Source organism: Podarcis pityusensis (genome assembly GCF_964106645.2).
Source record: "Podarcis pityusensis genome assembly, chromosome: 8".
Lineage (NCBI taxonomy): Eukaryota > Metazoa > Chordata > Lepidosauria > Squamata > Lacertidae > Podarcis > Podarcis pityusensis.
In genome coordinates, this window is record NC_138033.1 from 8,493,048 (window position 1) to 8,517,871 (window position 24,824).

At 44.2% G+C, this 24,824-nt stretch overlaps 2 protein-coding genes across 7 annotated transcripts in view; one reads left to right on the plus strand and one right to left on the minus strand.

Moving 5' to 3' along the window:
- The first annotated feature begins 159 nt into the window (after positions 1-159).
- Positions 160-24,824, plus strand: part of LOC308484492 (uncharacterized protein) — a 54,446-nt gene continuing 29,781 nt past the window's right edge. For 3 of the 4 annotated variants that reach the window (XR_013989927.1, XR_013989928.1, XR_013989929.1), the window contains exons 1-4: positions 160-755; positions 1,282-1,356; positions 3,225-3,349; positions 10,090-10,160. Coding sequence is in view for 1 of the 4 variants with exons in the window: in XM_081019505.1 (XP_080875631.1) it covers positions 736-755; positions 1,282-1,356; positions 10,090-10,160 (166 nt within the window). In the remaining 3 variants the exon portion in view is untranslated. The remainder of the gene's footprint in view (positions 756-1,281; positions 1,357-3,224; positions 3,350-10,089; positions 10,161-24,824) is intronic. The other variant, XM_081019505.1, reaches the window with a different exon arrangement.
- Positions 2,940-24,824, minus strand: LOC308484133 (NTPase KAP family P-loop domain-containing protein 1-like). 3 transcript variants are annotated; one of them, XM_081018739.1, is made up of 4 exons: positions 8,965-9,170; positions 8,189-8,271; positions 6,745-6,873; positions 2,940-6,593 (listed from the first exon to the last, which is right to left on the minus strand). In XM_081018739.1, exons 2-4 carry the CDS (start codon positions 8,229-8,231, stop codon positions 4,510-4,512), a joined length of 2,256 nt encoding a protein of 751 aa, XP_080874865.1. In that variant the 5' UTR covers positions 8,232-8,271; positions 8,965-9,170; the 3' UTR covers positions 2,940-4,509. The 3 variants fall into 3 exon arrangements, with proteins under 3 accessions (XP_080874865.1, XP_080874866.1, XP_080874867.1); XM_081018740.1 differs by lacking the exons at positions 8,189-8,271; positions 8,965-9,170 and adding an exon at positions 7,575-7,781; XM_081018741.1 differs by lacking the exons at positions 6,745-6,873; positions 8,189-8,271; positions 8,965-9,170 and adding an exon at positions 23,559-24,824 and having other exon boundaries at positions 2,940-5,057.

Below are 24,824 nucleotides of genomic sequence, written 5' to 3' on the forward strand. Positions count from 1 at the left end.
TCAAGACTAAGGAGCCGGTGTGCGGAGAGACCGCCCCTGTCAGGCACGGAAGGCGGGGCTGGTGCTGATAGGCCGCGTGGGCTGCCGCTCCTCGGTAGTGCCGCCCCTCCGCGGGCAGATTTCGAGAGGGATTGGCCGAGGCGCATGTCGTTATGAAGTGAGGCGGGTACGTTGCTTATCAGGATAGGTCCTTCGTGACCCATCGGGTATTCAACGGGGTACCTTCATCCTTCTGATTGGTCTCCCGAGAGCATTCTGGGAGATGCAATCGCTTTCCTCAGCTCTGGGCTGCCCCGTTGCATGCTGGGGATTGTAGTCTCTACCTCAGGAGAGCCAAGTACAGTACGTTACACTGTACAGAGAGAGAAAAGCGGTTGAGTGACAGAAAACGTTTTAGGACCATTTAGGACCGAGGAAAGCTTCGCTTGTGTGACTGACGAGCGGAAGGAAGGAAAAAGACGTTTTAATTTCAAAGCTCCGCTCAAACTGCCATATGAAAATATGAACAGTGGGCTAAGAGTTCAGGCCTGTCATAAGCTGCTCGCTTCCAGCTCCGAGACCCATGTTCAGTGTGGACCATCTCACAATGTTATGACAGGGCTGCCATAAACCACAAAGATAATATTTGTAGTATTGGACCGCACTGCAGGGTTGTCATAAACCCCGCTAGGCTCCCAATGCCCCATTTCTCCTGAGCCATGGACACCAACTCCCTCATCTCTCTGCAATTTATTTATGACAGGAAGTGTTAGCAGGTGAGCATTTGCTTGAGGTCACCAATCTGTGTGGCAAATATTGCCCTGCTTGGGGTAAAACCTCAAGTGTACCATAAACAGTGGTACCTCAGGTTACAGACTCTTCAGGTTACAGACGCTTCAGGTTACAGACTCCGCTAACCCAGAAATAGTACCTCGGGTTAAGAACTTTGCTTCAGGATGAGAACAGAAATTGTGCGGCGGCAGCGGGAGGCCCCATTAGCTAAAGTGGTGCTTCAGATTAAGAACAGATTCAGGTTAAGAACAGACCTCCAGAATGAATTAAATTCTTAACCCGAGGTACCACTGTCGATGTATTTGGGCTCCATTCAAAGGCCCCACTTCCTCCTTAACACCAAATACCTTTTTTGCTCCCCGTTTCCTGTCCCTCCAGAGAGCCAGGGCCCCTTTCTCTTCTACATTGGAAAAGAAAACCTAAATTGTGTCTCCATTAAAAAATAATAAATCATAGAGTTTCAAATATAAATGGTACCAATTTGCAGAGTTTCACACATTATTTTTACAGGTGCCCCACTTCCCGAAATGGCAAGAGGTTTCAGGGGTGCTGCTTTCCTGGAAGGAGAGATCACTGGATGCTTATGTGAGTTTGCAATGTTTGTATTTATGTACAATTATACAAGTTGAGCACAGGAAGAGGCAAACAGCACAGCGTTCTTTCCCACAGTAAATTTACTGCCTTACAATCAAATTCCCTGGATCCAGCACTTCCCAAGATATAATCGCCCAAATTGCGAGAAGTGAGGTTACAGGAAACCAGGCAGAGGGCCTTCTCGGTAGTGGTGCCCACCCTGTGGAGCACCCTCCCTTCAAGGCAATAAGCAACTATCTTACTTTTAAAAGACATCTGAAGGCAGCCCTGTTTAGGGAAGTTTTTAATGTTTAATGCTGTATTGTGTTTTTAATATTCAGTTGGGAGCCGCCCAGAGTGGCTGGGGAAAACCCAGCCAGATGGGCGGGGTATAAATAATAAATTATTAATATTATTTCTTTTCCTTCTTTTTCTCTCTGTGTCTCTCTGCCTATCCCAAAATGCTTCTGCTGTCCTTTGCACACACAGATCTCGAGCCTCACCCATAGGTGCTGGATAGGGGTGAAGCAGTCAGAAAAGGCATTTGAAATGATTTTCATATTCCCACCATTTCTGTTAAACTAGAGCCTGCCCTATCATTTGGCCGAGCGAGGCAACTACTTCTGGTGGCAGGTGCTGCGGGTGGAGTAAAGCAGGGGCAGCCCCTCCAGCTCTTCCTGTCAGTTGGAGGGCAGCTTTGTGTGCCAGATGCCCTCCTCTGCACTCGCTAAGTAAGCCTGCTGCCCTCGGATGCAGTGGAGAATGCTGACCCATTGCCAGAGCTGAAGTCAGATTTTACTGCCAGAATGTATACATGGGAATGGGGTGAGGGGTGCGGATCTTATAGGCAGTGCTTTGTTTCTACAAAAAAAAAAAAAAAAAGGTGCCGGTACTCTCTGGGCACAAATTTTCCCTGGGGCCAGGAGAAACAATTACATGTTAAACAAATGCATGTTCTACTGAAACTTCATTATGATCTTGGTATATAGTTATTACATGATGCATGATAATGACTTGCGGCAATACCACAACTTTTTCTGCACTCTCAGTACCTGACTCTGCATGCTTATTTTCACCACAGGGTCATGCCATCCAACATTCTGCTGGGACACAGGCTTGCACCTCCTACCTCAATCCTGGGAAGTATTTGCACAGCTTAGAGAAGGAGGCACGATGCTTTGAGGGGGTCGAAGAGCCATCCTGCCACCTTCCTAAAGTCCTCCCAGCTTTGGAAACGAGGCAGCAGGGCTCCAGGATCCTGTCAGAGCCTTATGCCTCCTTCCCTAAGCTCAGAAAATGTTTGCCCAGCTTAGGGAAGGAGGCGCAATGTTCTGACAGGTCCGAGAGCCGCCCTGTCTCCTCCCCTCCAAAAAAGGTGGTGGAACTGTGTTCTGGCATGTTCAGCACTGCTAATAACCTGCTTCAAACATCAAAATGTATTGGGCTGGGTCCAGATATCAATTCTAGCCCATAACGCTCTTTTACTAATCCTGGAAATCAGAGAGCAAATTCACCAACATTATGTTCCATGACATTTATAGTTAAGTATAAATACTTCAATACACACACACACACACACACACACACCCCAGCACTTGTTGGTTTATTTAATAAAATTTATATACCACTTTATTGTATTGACGCTTTTAAGGTGCTTACAAGAAATATTAAAATTATCGTAAACAACAGTTAAAAACAGTAATTAAAATGAATTAAAAGATTATCAGTAAAATAAATTAAAATACATCACCATCTATATATCTAAGTAGGCTTGCCTAAACAAAAACACAGGTGCTGAAATGTTGCCTTTACTATACCTACATAAATCTCAACAGAAAATGATCTGACCATGTGCTGTTGTCAATATCTCCCACTTTTAGAACACCCTCCTCCTGCCCAGTTGAGAAGAGCCCAGGACGGCAAACAAATAAGAATTAAAATATCCAAAAACAACCCCAATACAAATGCAGACTGGGAAATAGCTTATTGACAAGAGGGTCTTCAGGTAGGTCCCGAAAAGACACCAGACCCCCTAATTTTCACAGTGTTTCATTTTCCAGTGATAGACATGCAGCAGTGCCATTTCAGGGTTTGGTGGGGGAGATTCCCATCCGAGTTTCAAGCTCTGCTATTTCGGTATATTAACTACTGATTTAAAACAATGCATGTTAAAAATATTTGTCTTGTTGCTTTTTAATGCCTTCTTTGACAACCTCCTGCATAAGAAACATAGAGATAGGAGCATTTGAGATATAATGATGTGAGAGTTGATTTAACATCCTAATTGGCAAGCCAGTATTGATCCAGGGTTGTTAAAATTGTCTACCAAATGTCTAACTAGTATTGGTTGAGGTTTAATTTCTGGGTCATGGATATTGGTGGTTCTGGGGTATTTTTGTGTTTGGTTCTTTTAACTAGGGCTTTTTTTCAGACCGGGAACTCACTAGAACTCAGTTCTGATACCTCTCAGGTAGGCGCCATTGCCATTCTAAGAGAACAAGGGAGGTGTTCATGGTGAGTTCCGGCACCTCTTTTTCTAGAAAAATAGCACTGCTTTTAACCCTTTTGAGAAATGAGAAGTGGTAGAGCCCTTCGACTCTCTAAGCTCAGCCTTCCTCAGCATGGTGCCCTCCAGATGTCTTGGACTACAACTCCCATCAGCCTCGACCAGCACAACTGCAGAAGGCTGTCTCATACCTGTAGCCATATGCATTTTCAAATTGTTTGGGTTGTGCTTGCTGTTGTGACACTGTTCTTGATTTCATTTCATTTTTTTTTCATTTCACTTTTAATTTGTTACCGCCTTTCTATATTAGTATACACAAGTCTGTTTACAAGCTGAAGGAACAACAAAATATACAACAAAGATCACACACACCTTATATCAAATTGATCCAATACAAAAAAGTCATCATAAAAATATATTTTTAAAATAAACAATTTATATCAAATAAAGTAACATTCAATAATCCATTACATATACAATAACATTATGTATCAGCAAATAATAATTAAACAGAAATTCACTCTCAACAATTACAATAAATAATTACTAAACTATAATCTGTAAAAGTAACAGCAATTCACAATGAAGAAAATACCACAATACATACAAAACCTTGTAAAAGGATCAAGTTGAGAAACAAAGGCACACAACTTACAAAGTTATTTAAAAAAAATATTTCTGAACTCATCTTCTCTCATCTCAGATGTTTCTGCTTTTCTTAAAGTCACGGTCTGGGAAAGACTGGAGGGTGGGGCAAGGCAGGTGGGAAAATTCATTGTCTGATGGCCAGCACAAAGTCTCTCCCCTCTCATAATTCTTCCTTCGGAAACAGCTCCTTTATGAAGGAGACTCCTAGGGCTGGGGCGTCGGGCAAGGCGGGTGGAAAAAGCCTTTGACTGATGGCAAGCACAAAGTCTCTCCCCCCTCATAATTCTTCCTCTGAAAACACCTCCCGTATGAAGGAGACTTCTAGGGCTGGGGCGTCGGGCAATGCGGGTGGGAAAAGCCATTGCCTCATGGCCAGCACAGAGTCTTTCCCCCCTCACATTTCTTCCTCTCAGAACAGCTTCCTTATGAAGAATACTCCTAGAGGTGGGGCGTCGGGCAAGGCAGGTGGGAACAGCCATTGCCTCATGGCCAGCACAAAGTCTTTCTCCCCTCAATGGATGGTGACTTGCTGCCTTTTCCTCTACTGTTCCTTTCTCTGCTTTTTCTTCCTCTGCCGTTATGCTGTTCAGGCCCCGTAGCAACTCAAATGGCCTTTTCAAAGAGAGATCCAAACTGATCAGGTAATTTGCCAAATATCTGGCCCACTTTGCTGTGATATGGGACCTGGTGACCAGGAAGCTTCTGAACAGATCTGGATCTCCATCAAGTTCCAGAAGTTTTTGGATATCATTCTTAATCTTAGCCAATGCTGGCTCATGTTCATCATAAATCTCCAGTAATGTTTTGCCGTCTTCCTCTGTTTCCCTCCATAGCAGATTTCTTCCTTGTCTATCTGCTTCCCTCCTCTGGCTTTCCTCAAGCTTTCTTCGGTATCGGGCATCATCCAAACATTGCAAAATCCAGCACAGGCGGCAAGGCCAGCCGTTGGAAAGAACAACCCAGTCTATCACCTCTCTGATGTCAATTTTTTCCTCATATTTCCAAGGAGCCTTCGATTCCATCTTGGTGATGGACAAGATGGTCAGGACTGTGTTCACCACCCTCTTCAGTTGCGCAGAATTCCCTGGAATGTATTCATTATTTATCAGGTGCTTACAAATACTTGACTTTTCGTTACAGCTGGGGTCTTCTAAACCTACCACCGTGATCTTGATGTTGTTTTCTTCACAAGAGCATGCAGCTGGATTCTCATAATCCACCTTCAGGATCTCATTAAACAGCCTTAATTTGTCCTTGGGAGTCATATGCGGCAGGGAGAAGGGCAAGGACACAATTCGGTTTAAGTACAAGTAGCCATTTGTGTTTTTCTTTTCTTTCTGAATACAATCCACAAGGATGCTTGGATCGGCAGCCAAGATGGAGATAAATGGGGCATCTTTGTTGGAAAGAAGTATGTTTATGGCATCCAGAACATCCACCACTTTGTCCTGAGTGCACCTGTCCAAATTGATGATCTTCAGGACCACCAGGATCTTTCGATTCTCTATCCATCCCAGGAACTGGAGGAAATTCGCTATGGTTTCCACTTCTTCTTTCACAAAGTTCATGAAGCCCATCTTGGCACTGAGGGTGTTTCTGTCAATTTCTATCTGAAGCTTCTTTTTCAGTGTGTAGTAGAACTTGGTCATTACATGTATGAAAGGAGCGATAAACAGAATAGCCCCTACTAAAGCAGTGGATCCAAAGAGCGACTTTAAATTATCTTCCTTTATCAACATGCTAACTGCTAGTAAAATAAGAATCAAACCTAATATAATAGGAATGAAGAACTTCCCCCATCCTTTAAAAACCCATTTCCTTCTCTTAGTTTTTTTCAGAGATTGCCCATCAAGGATCATAAAAGTTGTAAAAAGTGCTTTGTTTTTTCCTTCGATTCCATCAAGCAGCGCTGTAAGAATGCCAGCCCAGATGTGGTCACATCCCACATACTCCCAGGCATCGAAATGGATGAAGATGTACTGGGTACCTTTGTATTCTTCTGAACCAGAAGCAGGGTAACATAGAATCATATGCCAAATGAGTGAAAGCAGGGAATACTTTCTTCCACCTTCCTCTCCCTCCGTGGGCATGTGGCCTGTAAAAGAAAGCAGAAGCACACCATTTATATTAATCTGTACCCGTTATTACTTAATATTGATTTCTCCTGGCCCCATTTTATTCCACACTCCTTATATTTTGTCTCCTTATCTGGGCTTTCTGTTCCCATGGGAATTGGTGGTACTTACTTTCAATTTCATCTAAGAGTCTTCTTTTGTTTCTTCCCCATGGTGCATAGAATCCCACTGTCACTGGCGGGTCAATCTCTTGTAGAGTCTTTGCCAGGGCTTTGCAGTAAAGGGCTTCGTGGGTTTCAACTGTGCAATCACAATCCATTTTACAGGAAAGAAAGCAAAAAGATATTATGTTTTAAAAAACCAGGTGGATAGTAGCTGCTTTCAGCACCTCCTATTGCAACCACAGGCGTGAAATAAAGAGGCAGGCCACAGGAGAAGTTAAAGGCAGGCTTGGGTGACAAGGGTTTTGCTTTTTAGCAAGCCCAAATTGTTGCACCCACATGAATGACAAGGATCTGAGAGGTGTGCTGCAGCAGCACAGAGTCAAACCATGTTGGCAAGAGGCAATCCCACCTCATACAACGCCTACCCATCCAATGCACTGAAGCTCAGAGACTGAACCCAAACTGAGCAGTTTTCTACACCCTCTGACTGACCCAAAACGCCATGCTGTGGACACCAGTAAGCACTGTGAGATGCACGTCAGGTGGAACCATAACCTATGTGGGCCCTTAGATGGCCTAACATAAGGCTGTAAAGCTCCAAATGTCAAGTCCACCATGGCCTGTATATCCTTGCTGCCAAAACTCAAAGTGCCAGCAGTAGTATATGCAGCAGCACTGCAAAAGGATTGTGCACCAGAACGGGTCACATCCATCCCCAGCCATGTCAAGGCACGATTTGCAACAGTCCCAAACTGCTATTTAATGAGGAACTTCCCATCGTGGTGATGAAACAGTGAATTTGCAGAAGGCAGAAGGCTGACTTAATGTCGCACTTACCCATGAAAACACCTTGGGCGACAACAGTGAACCATGATGATTCCGCTATCCAAGCAAAAGTAGCAATCTGAACAAAGGTGATCAGGGAGGGGCATCATTAACCACCTGCCCCTTGTGCTGGGACCACTGCTGAATGAGATGGGGTTGAACCTCCTGCTTCAGGGGCTACAGGGAAGATGTAGCGCTGACTGCCTCAAGCATGAAACTAAAGCAGCCTGGCTACAGGCTCATACCACCACTGCTGCCACACGTGATTTCTCTTTCCTCCACAAGGCTTCCTCAGAGGCGCATGTACCATAAAGATCTGAAGAAGCCAAGAGGGAGGTGGGGTGGGCTTAAATAGCCCCCTGCTCTGCTTAGCTCACTCTGTGCCAACATGCAATAGCACAGTAGTTTGTGGGTAAAGGCACATCATCAAAAAATAAATAAATAAAATTTTATTTATATCCCACCCTCCCCAGCCGAAGCCGGGCTCAGAGCGGCTAACAACAGTAAAATAACACAGCATGGCCCATTCCTGAAGTGGCCACAAAGGCCCACTGCTACCAGAACCCTGTGGACCGAGCGGCCGAGAGGGGAAAGTGCAGAAAACTGATTTAGTAATAATGATGCACCTTCGTGGTCTCTCATCAGTGCTTGGTGCTCTGGATCATTCATCTCTGTGGCAAAGCGTCTCAACTTCAGCAGCTGCCCAACCCTGTTAAAAAAGATATACATAGAATAAATACATTTTGGGGCAGGGCACTAGCTTAAAGGAAGGGTAAGTGGTGGTGGGCCATACTGCTTAAATGCTGCCAATTCCCACCATACCTAATGTCTCCCCATTCATCTCCAGTCTCAGTTAAAAGGTGCTGGTTAAAGCCAGGCTACTTAAGCATTATCCGTATAGCTCAGTGGGTAAGAGCATGGTGCCAGGCTTGCAGGCTTGATCCCTGTACGGGACAGCTACATATTCCGGCTATTGCAGGGGGTTGGACTAGATGATCCTCAAGGTCCCTTCCAACTCTACAGTTCTATGATTCTATTATCTCATCGGCATTTATGATCCTGACTGTCCCCTGTGGTCAGTGGGTGAGGTGCAGCTGGGAACAAGTAGCACCCTGGTAACGCAGCACCCAGATCAGCCTCTCCTAATCTGTGACCTTCCAGATGTTTTGTAGTACAACTCCCATTAGCCACAGACATGATGGTCATGCTGGATAGAAATCCTTGGATATGATCTGAAGACCCATGAGGCTAAAGCCAAGCTAGACAACGTACGAATTCTCGTGGCTTGGGACTGTCCTCCATTCCCTGATCCATAACATTTATGCAGATGCATAAATCATCTCTAGATAAGTAAATTAACCCCACCCTCTTCTTTTTTGCCTTAAAAAAGAATGCACCTTACCTGGAAAAAAACCCAACACGAGCATGGACTTGTTTGGATCCTTCACCTGAAGGCTTGCCACAGATTTAGTGGAGCTTGAATAACCCCAGACACTGACTCTTGGCTCTGAATCTCGCAGACTATATATTAAATGGGATGTGGCTAACCATGACACAATATGAGCAGTGGCTTTCAACATAATGAAAGGAAACTCGGATTACACCAGCTTGCTTGGTGAGAAGTTTGCTTGGCTGTAGATTCACAGAAAGTAAACAATTATCAGTTCATAAAAGCCAGTAATTTATTGTTGTCACCATAGGTCTTAATAAAAGTAACCATCATACAGAAATGAAAAAGATTTCTTAGGATAGTTATGTAACATTAGTAATATCTTGGTAAGGTGTAGCTTTTCTTCACAAAAGCAAAATAAGCTACTTTTTCAGTAATCACCCTATGATTTGTGGTAGAATCAAAGTATTTGTTTCTTTATTTGCCCAGTGGCAGACCAAGGAGAAAGTGACTTGGATTTTGGTTGCTTGAAAACAGAATAGAAAATGAGGGTTATGTTCAGCCTCTTCAAACCTACAAATACAGCATCTCTGAGCAGAGAGAACCTTCCTCAACAGACTACTGTACTGTGGTACCTCAGGTTAAGAACTTAATTTGTTCTGGAGGTTGGTTCTTAACCTGAAACTGTTCTTAACCTGAGGTACCACTTTAGCTAATGGGGCCTCCCTCTGCCGCCACGCCACCACTGCGCGATTTCTGTTCCTGAAGCAAAGTTCTTAACCTGAGGTACTATTTCTGGGTTAGCGGAGCCTGTAACCTGAAGCATCTGTAACCTGAAGGGTCTGTAACCTGAGGTACCACTGTAATGTGCTGTTTATGGGGCTACCTTTTGAAGATTACCTCCCAAACAGTTTGTTTGGAAACTGCTGTTGGTGCAGAATACAGCAGCTAGATTGCTGCTAACTAGCACCTTGCACTGAGAAACTGTTGCCCCCTTGTTCAAGAACTGCACTGGTTTCCCCGAGTGCAGTTCAGAGCTGATGTTTCCCTTCAAAGCTCTACGTGGCTTGGGATCTGTCTTGTAGGAACGTCTTCCCCTCATATTAAACTGCCCTTGTCTTGTGATCCTCTTTGCAGGTCTTCCTCCAGGTGTCCTCACCAACTGAGGGAAGGGTCTGACTCTGACCACAACCGAGAAGAACTAATATGTAGGTGCCACCCCATTTATTGAACACTTTCTCATCTTTGGAGTGTGGCATGAAGGACTTTTGACTTTTAATGCAGTACTCATTTTGGTCTCTGGTTTATAAAGCTGCTATTGATTATCCTATTATTATTTCGTTAATGTGTTATTAGTGAATAGGAATTTCACCCTGCATTAGGAGAGTCACTCATCACTTGAATTGACAGGAAGCAGGTGCATGAGTTTCTTGCTCATACTAAAATTAAGAAACAAGCTATTGCACAGCTAACCACACTAGAGGTAGTGATCTTGGCAGCCAGGAAAAGGAACAAATGCATTGTTTTTGTCCTTTATAACTGGTAATCCTTCCTTCTTAGCATTTTCCTCGAGATGGGGATATGAGTCTTTTCCGAGGAACTCTTAGGTCTGAAAAGATGACGCTTACCTCATGAGTTCTACTCTCTAAGGAAAGGGTCTGTTTCTTGGCTAAGTGTTAATGACATAATGAGTCAAATATCACTCATGAAGACTTGGCACAAGAATGAAATTCCAGTGCTGACAATGTGTGTGTATGAATTCCCAGCAGAGCTCTTTAGAGTGGTAAACCGGCTGGTCCAGATTGGTGTGGTATCATTGACAGTCAATAGCCTGCTGGGAGAGACCTGTGAATCACTTTTAGGGTAAAATCATCTGAACCCATGGTGAACTTGATGCCACAATGGTTTCAGGTTTATTGAAAGTCTCTGGAGCATCAGGGAATTACAGGTGTGAACAGGATCCTTGCACAGTGAGGCCGTAGCTACCACTTTGAAGAGGGTCTTCCCAGCCTCCAGAGGTTTTTGAGAACTACTGTCCGCTCTCTAATATTCCTTTCCTCAGCAAGATGATCAAGAGGGTGGTGGCTGCCCAGCCGCAGGTATGCCTGTAGGAAGTTGATTATCTAGCTCCATCCCAGTCTGGTTTCAGACCTAGTTCTGGTAAAAAATCAGTCTTGGTCACTCTGACTGATGACCTCTCTTGGGAGAGAGACAAAGGGTACTGAACCCTGAAGGTACTGTACTGCAATGGTTTCATTCCTACCTGCAGGGTTAGTACCAGGAAGTAGTACTAGGCGATTGTTGCTTGGCTCCATGGCTTTTGGACTGTGGAGTCCCGGAGGGTCTCCTTTCAATTTAACATCTATATGAAACCATTGGGAGCAGTTGTTTGGGGATTTGGAGTGTGGTGTCAACTGTATGCTGAAGACACGCAGCTCTTATCTCTCCATTCCATCAGAAGGAGGCAGTGATGAACTGGATGGGAGCCAGTAAAATGAGGCTGAATCCTGATGAGACGGAAGTGATTTGGGTGAATGGTTCTCCTATCCAGAAACTAGGTACACATCCTGTTCTGCAAGGGATTACACTTCCTTGAAGGACCAGGTTTGTAAATTGTCTCAGGAGCCCTTAAAGCTCGGAGTGGTTTACACAGAAGTCTTAAAGATTGTTATGGACTGGCTGGATGCAGAGGAGTGGTGAGAGGCAGCAGCTGGGGAACCCCCAAAGGAGGAAGGCTCAGAGCCAGGGTGGGGTGGGATGACAATGAGAGGGAGAAGAGGGAGCAGACTGGAAGGAGTAGGTGTTGGATCCTGGAGAGGCAACAGCATTTAGTGAGCAGGAAGAGTCTGTGGCAGAGAGCAGTTCAGAAGCAGAGGCTGGAGAGGAGAAGGGGCCAAGAGGCAGAGATGAGTCAGACTGGTGAAGGAGCCAGGGGGTCTCCCCCGTTGCTGCAACCAGCTCCCCTCCTCCCTGGTCTCCCAAAACCAGAAGAGGTATGAAGAGGGAGGAGCAAAGACAGACAAGGTGTCAGAGTCTCAGATTGCTTGGGAAGGACCTGAGGGAGCAGGAGACTTAGAGAGCTGTGGGAAGGCGGGGCTCGTCAGTCCTCACAACTGTCTCATTGGGGCAAGATCGACTGGGAAGAGTTTCTGTGCTCACTGGGCCTGGCCTCCTGAGCTGTTTTGTTTCTTTGAATAAAGAGAGTTAGCTTCACTGACACTCTGCGAGTTATTGCTGACTTGCTCCTGACAACCACTCTGACAAGTATCAATAAAAATTATGTAATAAAGTCATTGAACCAAGCTCCAAGAGAATAAAAAAAATTGTGTACTGCTGCATCTCCCCACCACTGGCCTACTTAGTGCAAGATGGTTCTTGAGTAGTCCTGTGGGGGCAGTGCAAGAGGGGTAACACCCCAGCTGGACCACTGGGAGATGATGGGCGGCTCTTCCCCCCCTTTTTTGCTATAATCTTTTTGCTGTAATCTGTAATCTTTTTTGCTGCAATCCACCCTGGAAATACTTGCACTGAAGGGCGGCATATAAATTATAGGAACAAATAATTCCTTCCTATAAAATTCTAATTCTAGTTAGGTCACTGTGACTGTTCCCTCTGCCTTTCATCCCACCTCACTCCCACATTTGCTGGCACTTGGGTGGTCAGTTGCCCACCCAGCTGCGTACTCCTCACTCCCTTCATCACAGGTCTTGTTGGTCTCCAGGAACAGAGAGGAAGGAGCTAGATGAAGCAGCTGTGGCTCAGGCAAGCTATTACGCATTTTTCTTGACTCATCCTGGCAAATAACCCCGTAAGGCAGTCTGATAATCATCTACTTATTTCATAACAACAGTAGCGTTTCAGTGTTCAAAGCACTTCATTTATTGCCTTGGTTCTTCCTTAGAAACACCCCTGTGAGACTGACCAATATCTGTGTTTCTATTATTATTTATTGAATACCGAAATAGTATGGGGACGCGGGTGGCGCTGTGGGTTAAACCACAGAGCCTAGGACTTGCCGATCAGAAGGTCGGTGGTTCGAATCCCCGTGACGGGGTGAGCTCCCGTTGCTCGGTCCCTGCTCCTGCCAACCTAGCAGTTCAAAAGCACGTCAAAGTGCAAGTAGATAAATAGGTACCGCTCCGGTGGGAAGGTAAACGGCGTTTCCGTGCACTGCTCTGGTTCGCCAGAAGCGGCTTAGTCATGCTGGCCACATGACCCGGAAGCTGTACGCCGGCTCCCTCGGCCAATAAAGCGAGATGAGCTCTGCAACCCCAGAGTCGGTCACGACTGGACCTAATGGTCAGGGGTCCCTTTACCTTTACCTTCATGGGGTGATGGAAGTTGTGGTACAACACCCGGAGAGCTACAGGTTCTGCATCCTCCACCAGGGCCAGGGCCTTTTCAGTGATGGCTCCGACCTGGTGGAATGCTCTGTCCCATGAGACTAGGGCCCTACAGAATTTAACCTCCTTTCTCTGGGCCTGTAAGACAGAGCTATCCCGCCTGGCCTTTAATTTGAATTCAGCCTGATCTTTTATTTCCCTTCTCTTCTCTTCCTTCCCCCTCCCCTTTTATGAAGATTACCCACTCTGGGACCCCATAGCTAATTCTCCCCTGGCCTCCTCGCTGGCCCAAGTAGGACTGATTCAGCCAGCTAGTCCAATCTAATGTTTATTGGATGGATTTTCCCCAAATTGATTTTTGAACTTTGAATTTTATTGTTATTCATGCTTTTCTACTGTATTTTATGTTGCTTCTGTGTTGTATTACAATTAAGTGTTTTAAATTTGTTGTTAGCCACCCTGAGCCCGGTTTTCTGAACCGGGAAGGGTGGGGTATAAATATTATTATTATTATTATTATTATTATTATTATTATTATCTCTATTCTAAACTGGATCCCACATAAGATGGACTGTGTTCTTTAGCTATCAATCACTAGGTAACACTATACAATTGGGCTGCAATTGACTGTTTCACCTGCTATACACCACCTCAATCTAATTGTTAGTTTAAAGCAGAGTCTCGTGCCCAGCGGAAGGATGAGGAGTACGTGCTGCATACTCTATATTGCTTTATTTACAGTTCAAAGCTGGTATATTACAGAAAGACATCTTGCCTCTGCCGGAGCAGAAAAAAATGCATCCTCTCTCCTCGACAGCTCGGAGAGAATCACAAAGTGAAACAGCAAAGTACAGTGAAAAACAGGAAACCAGTGTACGTCACATCCAGTCTCCCTTTCCCGTGAGAAACTCCAACAGTACAGACTGTGGAATGTAAACACCTGTCTCGTGACAAGCCCTTTCGCTGCACAGTGAAGGAAAGCAGAAACCAACATCCTCCCCCTTTCTGTGAACATCACTGGGCAGCGTGTTCGTACAATATCAGTACAAACCCAACTTCTGCACATAGGTACAGTGTTGATCCCTTGATACAATCTTGGACAATACATCAGCAGGAATTTCATTACCTGGCATATAGGACACCGTTACGAGTCCCTTCTGAATACATTCCCTAGCATGCTGCAACTTTAATTGCAAGTGCTTCGTGCTTTGCTTACAACCTTCAGACTTCAGCAAAGCCAAACATGCTTTGTTGTCCTGGTAAACCTGGATTGGACATTTGACAGGAATTTTCATATCTTTGCACAATTGTACTAACCATTCACAATCCTTAAGTGAATACGATAGTGCATTCAGTTCGGCTTCACAAGTACTTAAACTAACTGTTGTTTGCTTCTTGCATGACCAATCAAACAGACCTTGATTGTACATGTAGCAAACTCCAGACGTACTTTTCCTGTCTGTATTGTCACTTCCAAAACTTGCATCTGCAAATATCTCAAGACCACCAGACTTCTGATTGTTAAATCTCAGTCTGCAATGCATAGTGCCTTTCAAATACCGCGCTATGCGTTTCAGAGCTTTCCAATCCTTGACACTAGGATTGTTGACTTGTCTGCTTAGCAAATTACAGCTAACAGCAATGTCTGGTCTTGAACATCTGGCAATGAAGTTTAGCTTGCCTAGCACACTTCTGTACAGTGTAGTGTCAGAAAATGCTTCTTCAGTGTCATCTACCTGATAACCTGTTGTCATCGGTGTGTCTACAGGGTTAGCATCCATCAGATTTAGTTTGCTTAACACATCAGCAATTTTCCGTGACTGGTGTACTAGAATGTTACCATCTTGATCTCTCTCTATTTCCAGAGATAGGTAGTTGTTTACCTCACCAAGATCTTTCATGTCAAAGTGCTCTTTCAGTTGAGCTAGGGCGTTATTGTACATTGCGACATCTTTCCAAAAGAATAATAAATCATCAACATAAAACAAACAGTACAGTTTCTTTTGCCCCTCCTCTTTGACAAATACACATGGATCAGCTTTCCCTTGCTGAAAACCTAGAGAAAACAATACTTCAGTGAGTTTTGTGTGCCAACACCGTGCACTTTGTTTGAGACCATAAAGGGATTTCTTCAGAGCACAAACAAATCCCTGTTTTACCTGTACGCCATCAGGTGGAAGCATATAAAGTGATTCATCTAGAGATCCGTACAGAAAAGCTGTATTAATATCATGGTGACTAATGTGTAGATTTTCCTCTGCAGCTAGCTTGAGCATAAGCCTAATGCTTTCATATCTCACTGTCGGTGAGTAGGTCTCGTGATAGTCTTCACCTGGTACCTGTGCAAAACCTCTGGCTACCAATCTGGCTTTGTGTCTGACTATCTTGCCATTTTGATCTGTCTTCGCTTTGAAGACCCATTTGCTTCCAAGCAGTTTCATTCCTGGAACTACTGGAACTAGCTCCCATGTTTTGTTCCTTTCTAAGGAATCAAGCTCAGCCTTCATGGCATTTAACCATGGCTCAGCTTCCTTTGAATCCAAACCCTGGATGTCTTGGAAACTTGAAGGTTCAAATACCTTCTTGGAGCTTTTAACAGCTGTTACTGCTATCGTAGCAAACTCATCAGCAAATCTCTTTGGAGGTCTGCCTTTTGTGGCTCTCTGTGACCTACGAATTAGCCTTAAATCTTCAACACTCTCCTCTTCCTTCTTAGGAGAAAAACGACCTACTGTGAACAATGGTTCCTCCAATTCTTGATCAGAGCTTTCAGAGGGTCGCATAGAGGCTTTCGCACTCTTGAAATCCTCTGAATCACTCGATTCAGTTTCAGATTCAGACTCAGAACCTACATCAGTGGGTGTGGGTTGTTGTGGTTGCTTTTGACTATCCTCAGTCTCATCACCGTCATCAGGATAACATTGGAAAATTCCCACATTCTCCCCCCACTTTGCATTGTACTCAACACTTCTCGTGAGCTTAATTGTCTTAGAATCAGTCATCATTATTCTGTAAGACCCTTTCTGATAACCTAGAAAGATACCATGCAATCCACGCTTGTCTAACTTGGAGTTTTGTGGTGAGCGAACCCACATGTCAGAACCAAAAATCTTCATGTGTTTGATGTATGGCTTCTTGCCAAACATCTTCTCATAGGGGGTACAACCAATCGCTGAAGATAACCTGCGATTGTAACTGTAAACAAAACACGAGAGAGATTCGGCCCAATAACTCTCTGGAAGATTGGCATCATGCAGCAAGGTTTTTAACCCTTGAAGCAATGTCTGATTTGCCCTTTCCGCAAGTCCATTCTGCCATGGCGAGCGAGGACTAGACAAATCGTGTTGAATTCCTTTCTCAGTCAGAAAAGCTTCAAACTGCTGAGAAGTGAATTCTCCCCCGCGATCAGTGAAAAGAGTCTTTATCTTCTTACCGTGCACATTTTCCAACCAAGCACAGAATTCCTTGAACCTAGGAAAAGCCTCTGATTTGTGCTTGAGATTGTACACAAAAATATATCTAGAAAATGCATCAATGAGAACCATGAAGTATCTATTTCCACCCAAAGAGGGCGCTAGTGGTCCAACCAAATCAGCATGAACAACCTGGTATGGTTCTGTAGCTTGCCTACTAGACACCTTACCTTTCGCAGCCATTTTCACCTTGTTTGCTGCGCATGCTTTGCACTTCATGTGGTACCTGCAGGGTTTAATAGTCATACCTTCAACCAAGGCAGGCATTTTAGATACTGCCTCAAAATGCAAATGACCAAATTTTCGGTGAAAATCATGAATACATTCTGCATGCAAACTTTTGTTAGAACCTGCAATGCAACAAGTGTCATCCTTTTCAACATCATCATAATACAAAACAAACAAACGATCAACATATTCTGCATGCAATACATAATCATTTTTCTTTGTGATGATGCACTTCCTGTTCTTGAAGGAAACGTCGATGTTCCGCTCATTCAGCTGTCCAACGCTGAGCAGATTATGTTTGGCGTCTGGCACGTAAAGCACATTCTCTATCGATAAGTCCAAACTGTGAAGAACAACAGTTCCGTAGCCTTTACTGGGAATAGTGTGGTCATCCGCCTGGTGAATCGCACCTTCCTGCGGTGTAAAAGACACAAACAGTCTCTTATCGTTGCACATGTGGTGGGTCGCCGCTGAATCAACAACGAAGAAAGATCTAGACGTCTTCTGGACCTCTGCAACCTTTGGAGTGAAGCGTGAAATCATAGCCTTGTGCTGCGTTGTCCTAGACACCGGACCTTTGCCTTTGCCTCGGCCTTTTCCGCGCGATGAGCTATCGCTGCGCTGTTCTGTCTTGGCCCTGGGATATCTGCATTCCCTCTTCATATGGCCTAGACGTCCACACGAGTAGCATTTCACTGCCTTCAAAGCTTTGGCGCCATCTGGTGGTTCCACTGCACTATGGGAGGACGTCTGTGAAGACTCCCCCTTGCCCATGCAGCTAGCACCCCGGCGATCTGCTTCATTTAAAATCACGGCAGTAACAAAGTCCACTGTTAGCTGAGCGGTTGGCTGCACAGCAATCTGGGTTGCAACAGACTCCCAACCTGAACCCAAAGATTGTAGTATCATGAAAGAATACACAGCCTCTGGAAAGTTGAGTCCTCTCTGTTGCAGCTCATGTCTCAGATTTTGCATCTCCATCAGATGTAAACGCACATCTCCACCTTCAGCAAGAGCCATATTATGCAGCTTGTTAAAGTAAAACATAGTGGACCCAGCTTCTGTCCTTAAGTGAGCTTCTCTCAAAGCGTCCCAAATTTCTCTGGCTGAGGTCTTATCACGCAATAGACAGAGCTCTTCTGGGGATACTATCAATGTAAGAGTTCCCCTTGCTTTGGAATCCTTAGCTTCCCATGCATCTGTAACTGGAGCTGGGGGGGTTTCTGTAATCACCTCAAACAAACCCTCTTTCCGCAGAATTGCCTCTGCATACAGAACCCAGTCCGCGTAATTTTTCTTGCTGAGCTTAGGAATCCCACAAGCATCCTGAAGGGCCATCATGACTCTGGCATTAGCCTTCAGCGTCATATATGCTGCTTTAAATCTTGCTGCGTCACTGCTGCAGCTGCCTTATTCCAAAAGCGCACTTAAAAGTTACTTTCGATTTCCCCAGCATAGTAACTTGTGCCTGGGAGCCTTTTGCCTATTCCCGGCAAAACGGCTTTAAAAGTTCAAAGTCCAGCCATAAAGCCATTAACTAGAAGCTGGCAGGCTGCCCGGAGCAGTAGCACATACCTCATCAATCACCTTTACGCGCAGAGCAGATTCCGTTCCGATCTGTCCCTCTGCATTCCGATCCTTTGCCGGCACTCCGATTCGACTTCTGGAGCCCATAACCACGTGTTAGTTTAAAGCAGAGTCTCGTGCCCAGCGGAAGGATGAGGAGTACGTGCTGCATACTCTATATTGCTTTATTTACAGTTCAAAGCTGGTATATTACAGAAAGACATCTTGCCTCTGCCGGAGCAGAAAAAAATGCATCCTCTCTCCTCGACAGCTCGGAGAGAATCACAAAGTGAAACAGCAAAGTACAGTGAAAAACAGGAAACCAGTGTACGTCACATCCAGTCTCCCTTTCCCGTGAGAAACTCCAACAGTACAGACTGTGGAATGTAAACACCTGTCTCGTGACAAGCCCTTTCGCTGCACAGTGAAGGAAAGCAGAAACCAACACTAATTACCGGCTTTGGTGATGTAGACATCTGTTCTCCTCTTTACAACTGCTTTCTGCCTAAAGGAGATGTGTTTCATTTAAGGCAGGGATGAGGTGCCTGTGGCCCTGTTGCTGGATGACAGCTCCTATCATCCTTGACCATTCATTGTGCTGCCTGTGGACTCCTGGGGGTTGAGAGTCTAACAGCATCTGGGGGGGGCATAGTTTCCCCAAACCTGGCTTAATACATGAGACAGATCTGGGTAGCAGCAAGGCTTAACGTTTTCAAATATGGGGGTCAGCCATTGTTGCTTTTATGCCAGGTATAAGCTGCTACCTGATCTAATCTGCAATCTCCATCTTCAAATTGAGTCTATATCCAGACCTCAAGAGTTCAGCATCCAGCCTAGTTGTTTCTGGGGGCGGGGAAGGGTGGGTCTGATCCCTTCCAACCCTGCTTGTGTACCATCAACCCTGATGAAGAGTTTTGCAGAACTCAAAACCTTGCACATCATTTTGCCACATGTTTGACGGTCCCAATTAAGTTATTGCCCAATGGCCTATTTTTTTTGGGGGGGGAGGGGTATTAAAGTTTAAAGTCTATTGTTTGGTTTTGGTTTTGATTCAGAAAGCACAATTCTGGGATATATACAGTCTCTTTGCTAAGGTTGTTACCATCTGATATGAGGCAAATATGGTGGGGTGGGTACTGATTTGAAACAGTTAACTCTACGTTTATACAGTTGGGGCACTATTTTGAATGATGTGAAGTTTTAAAGGAAATTTCTTTTACTTTAATTTCTTAAGGAAATTTCCTTTAATTTCTTAAGGAAATCAGCCCTGAGTGCTCACTGGAAGGACAGATCCTGAAGCTGAGGCTCCAATACTTTGGCCACCTCATGAGGCAAAACCAGAGCAGTGCACAGAAACGCCGTTTACCTTCCCGCCGGAGCGGTGCCTATTTATCTGCACTTTGACATGCTTTTGAACTGCTAGGTTGGCAGGTGCTGCGACAGAGCAACGGGAGCTCACCCTGTTGCGGGGATTCGAACCGCCGACCTTCTGCTCGGCAAGCCCTAGGCTCTGTGGTTTAACCCACATCACCACCCATGTCCCTTAAGCCCAGTAGTAGATCCCAAACATCCCAGGGTGCACTTCCTTTTCTAATGCACACAGGAGTCTCCTGTCACTTTCAAATCACCCAATATCAACATTTCTCCCATCTTAAAGGCTGTCAAGATGCCTGCTTCTTGGGAGAAAAGCAATGACAAACCTAGAAAAGCAATGACAAACATTAAAAAGAAGAGACATCACCTTGCCACCTCTTCTCATGAGGTGGCCAAAGTATTGGAGCCTTAGCGTCAGGATCTGTCCTTCCAGTGAGCACTCAGGGCTGATTTCCTTCAGAATGGATCAGTTTGATCTTCTTGCAGTCCATAGGACTCTCAAGAGTCTCCTCCAGCACCATAATTCAAAAGCATCAATTATTCGGCGATCAGCCTTCTTTATGGTCCAGCTCTCACTTCCATACATCACTACTGGGAAAACCATAGCTTTAACTATACGGACCTTTGTTGGCTTTTTAAGATGCTGTCTAGGTTTGTCATTGCTTTTCTCTTCTTGACAGCCTTTAAGTTGGGAGAAATGTTGATATTGGGTGATTTGAAAGTGACAGGAGACTCCTGTGTGCATTAGAAAAGGAAGTGCACCTTGGGATATTTGGGATCTACTACTGGGCTTAAGGGACACGGGTGGTGATGTGGGTTAAACCACAGAGCCTAGGGCTTGCTGAGCAGAAGGTCGGCGGTTTGAATCCCCGCGGCGGGGTGAGCTCCCGTTGCTCTGTCCCAGCACCTGCCAAACTAGCAGTTCAAAAGCACATCAAAGTGCAAGTAGATAAATAGGTACTGCTCCAGCGGGAAGGTAAATGGCGTTTCTGTGCGCTGCTCTGGTTCGCCAGAAGCGGCTTAGTCATGCTGGCCACATGACCCAGAAGCTGTACGCCGGCTCCCTAGGCCAATAAAGCGAGATCAGCACCGCAACCCCAGAGTTGTTTGCGACTGGACTTAACTGTCAGGGATCCTTTACCTTTACCTTTTACTGGGCTTAAACATTTTCAGGAACATGCTTTAGTGGACACCTGGCGCCACCTACAGCATGGAGAGCATATTCACACATTTTCCTCTCCTCGGCATGCTGTTCACACAAGAATATATTTTATACTGAGTTCCTCCAGTCTGGTGTCTAGGGTGGAAATAGCAGAGAGAGGTCCAAGGAGGCATCTGACCACGCCATGCTTAAAGCACTGCTGTGGAGAGATGAATCACCCCCCACACCCCACGTAGACTCTGTTAACTAAATGAGTTCATTGTGAAAGAAAATATATACGGAGGCTTTATTTAAACTTTACATAGGGGACAACATTCACCTGCATTTTAAGCATCTTATTGGCCAGCTTTTATTAGCATCGTGGCTTGTAATAGCTTGATACTGAAATTTATTTGAAATTTACTGTATTTTTCTCTGTATAAGATGCCCCCATGTATAAGATGCCCCCTACTTTTGGGGACCCCAAATTTAGAAAATGGGCAAATGCACTATCCATGTATAAGACGCTCCCAGATTTTTAAACTTATTTTAAAGTAAAAAAAACCCTAGTCTTCTACACGGAAAAGTACGGTATATAGGTTGTGACATTGGCCACATGATATTAAAAAGTCTGGCAATTGGTGCTGATAGAAAAATTAACTACTAAACTAAAAATATCAAGGGGAATGAAGCAAAAAACCACATGTTGGTTGGATTGGCATATCTTTATTAAGTATAGTGCAAAATAGAATGTGGGACATCCTTCACATTCTTTTTTTCTTTTTTTAGTTCCTGTAGTTTTTTCGTTTCACACATTAGTGTTATAGGTTCTGCACTCCAAATGGCAATAAATTTCAGGGACGGTGCTTTTCTGGGTTCAGCTCCAACAGGAAGGATAAATCACTGGAGACTGATGGCAGTTGGTAATATTTGGATATATTTACAAAAATACAAGTTAGGCATAGGTGAAAGCGAACAGCATAATATTCCAGCCCCCAGCATATCAACTGCCTCACATCAAATCAAGTATTCCCAAGATATATCTCCCCCGCTTTCGCTCACTCTGGTTTCCATCCTTAAACATATAGCCCTGAATATATTTGAATGGATTATAGAATTATAGGTTTACTTGAGAAGAAGCTTGCTTCATACCTCACCATTTCCCACCAGCCCGATATAAAGTAGCATCTCGAGCCAGGATTCTGTTTTACCCAGTTCTTAGTATATTTAACATGCTTTCAGCTGTTATCAGTGTTTTAAATATTTTTATTTTTATAGTTTGTAGCGAAAAGTTAACCAAGACAATAAAGAAATGCTTTGAACTCTGAAATACTATTGTTATTATTAGAGAATGATACATAAAGATACATTTTTATTGACACAAGAGTTTTTTATGTAAGCTACACTGAGGATTGGCTGAAGTGTTAATAAAAACCTTAAATAAATCAATGAAAGATAAAAATGCAGAGTAATAGCAACAATAAAATCTCAAGAAACAGATAGCAGCATAACAATAAAAGATAAAATAAGTTAAATATTCAAGTTGACCAGATCTTTCCAAACTGTGTGTCGCGACACATCAGTGCGTCAGCCACAGTGTGTAGGTGTGTCGTGTGAACGCTCCCCATGTTCCGGGGCTGGAAAGGGGTTAGTTTAACCTCTGGTTTGCTAGTAAAAACTGAATTACTGTGTTGCGAAATGATGCATGTCTAAAAAGCGTGTCACCAACCTGAAAAGTTTGGAAAGCTCTGAAATAGACTCCTGGAGGCCGGGAGTCCAAAAGCATCTAGAGGGCCACAGGTTCAAAGCCTAATTCTTTCAGAAATATTATCTACCTATTCTGCTTTCCCCAAAATCCTAGTTATAACCTAATACCTGACCTAGTCAGCAGTCTGCATCTTCACACTGTGTCTATATGCAGACCTCCAGACTTCAACATCCACCCTGTTTTGGGGTGGGTTTCTCCTCACTTCCAACCTGCAAACCAGGATTGTTCCAAAGTTGTTAAATGTTTCTACCAAATGGCAAACTAGTATTAGTTGAGGTTATTTTTGCAGTTCATGGATATTGGTGGTTTTGAGGTAATTTAGTGTTTTGTTCCTGTACTCTTTTGAGTACAGGAAGCCCACAACTTACACACCTTTAATTTGTGTATATTCAGCTTTACGGTGTGGCAAAAAATAAATAAATTTTAAATGTGGGTGGAAAGAGGACAGGGTTCGGGGGGGGGGGGAATGGCTTTGGTAATCCCACAATATGCGATTTTGGCTTTATTTGTGAACTGTGGTAACTCCCTAGTAATTGTGGATTTACAGTAATTATAAGAGGCAAAGATCAAATCACTTAGCTCAGCCTAGTGCCATCTAGATACAATTTCCACTGGTCTGTCTAGCACAGCTGTCTTGGCTGCTAAGCATATGTGTTTTCAAACTGTTGGGATTTTGATTTCTTGTTGCGACACTGTTCTCAATGGATGGTGACTTGTTTCTTCCTCTGCTGTTATGCTGTTCAGGCCCCGTAGCAACTCAAATGGCCTTTTCAAAGAGAAATCCAAACTGACCAGGAAATGTGCCAAATATCTCGCCCACTTTGCTGTGATCTGGGACCTGGTGGCCAAAAAAATTCTGAAAAGATCAGGATCGCCATCCAGTTCCAGAAGTCTTTTTATATCATTCTTAATTTTAGCCAGTGCTGGCTCATTGTCATTGTAAATCTCCAGTAATGTTTTGCCATCTCCCTCTTCTTCCCTCCATAGTCGGCTTACTTCTTTTCTATCTGCTTCCTCCTTCTGGTTTTCCTCAAGCTTTCTTTGCTGTCTGGCATCTTCCTCACATTGCAAAATCCAGCTCAGGCGGCAAGGCCAGCAGTTGGAAAGAACAACCCAGTCTATCAGTTCTTCAATGCTTATTCTTTCCTCATATTTCCAAGGAGCCTCTGATTCCAGCTTGGTGATGGACAAAATGGTCAGGACTGTGTTCACCACCCTCTTCAGTTGTGCAGAATTCCCTGGGATGTATTCGTTATTCATCAAGTGCTTACAGATAATTAACTTTTCGCTACAGCTGGGGTCTTCTAAGCCTACCACTTTGATCCTGATGTTGCTTTCTTCGCAAGAGCATGCATGATAATCCACCTTCAGAATCTCATTGACCAGCCTTAATTTGTCCTTGGGAGTCATCTGCGGCAGGGAGAAGGGCAAGGACACAATTCGGTCTAAGTACAAGTAGCCATTCGTGTGTTTCTTTTCTCTTTGAATACATTCCACAAGGATGCTTGGATCGGCAGCCAAGATGGAGATAAATGGGGCATCCTTGTCGGAAAGAAGTATGTTTATGGCATCCAGAACATCCACCACTTTGTCCTGAGTGCACCTGTCCAAATTGGTAATCTTCAGGACTACTAGGATCTTTCGCTTCTCTATCCATCCCAGGAACTGGAGGAAATTCACTATGGTTTCCACTAATTCTTTCACAAAGTGCATGAAGCCCAGCTTGGCACTGAGGGTATTTCTGTCAATTTCTGTCTGAAGCTTTTTTTTCAGTGTGAAGTAGAACTTGGTCATTACATGTATGAAAGGAGCGATAAACAGAATAGCCCCTACTAAAGCAGTGGATCCAAAGAGCGACTTTAAATTACCTTCCTTTATCAACATGCTAACTGCTAGTAAAAGAAGAATCAAACCTGTTATAACAGGAATGAAGAGCTTCCCCCATCCTTTAAAAACCCATTTCTTTCTCTTTGTTTTTC

Excerpts from the sequence above, each read along its gene's own strand:
- LOC308484133 (XM_081018739.1), bottom strand. The coding sequence starts at position 8,231 with ATGAATGATCCAGAGCACCAAGCACTGATGAGAGACCACGAAG. Across the intron at positions 6,874-8,188 it reads ACTGATGAGAGACCACGAAG|TTGAAACCCACGAAGCCCTT; the intron begins GTGCATCATTAT and ends GTGATTGCACAG. Across the intron at positions 6,594-6,744 it reads ACTCTTAGATGAAATTGAAA|GCCACATGCCCACGGAGGGA; the intron begins GTAAGTACCACC and ends TTTCTTTTACAG.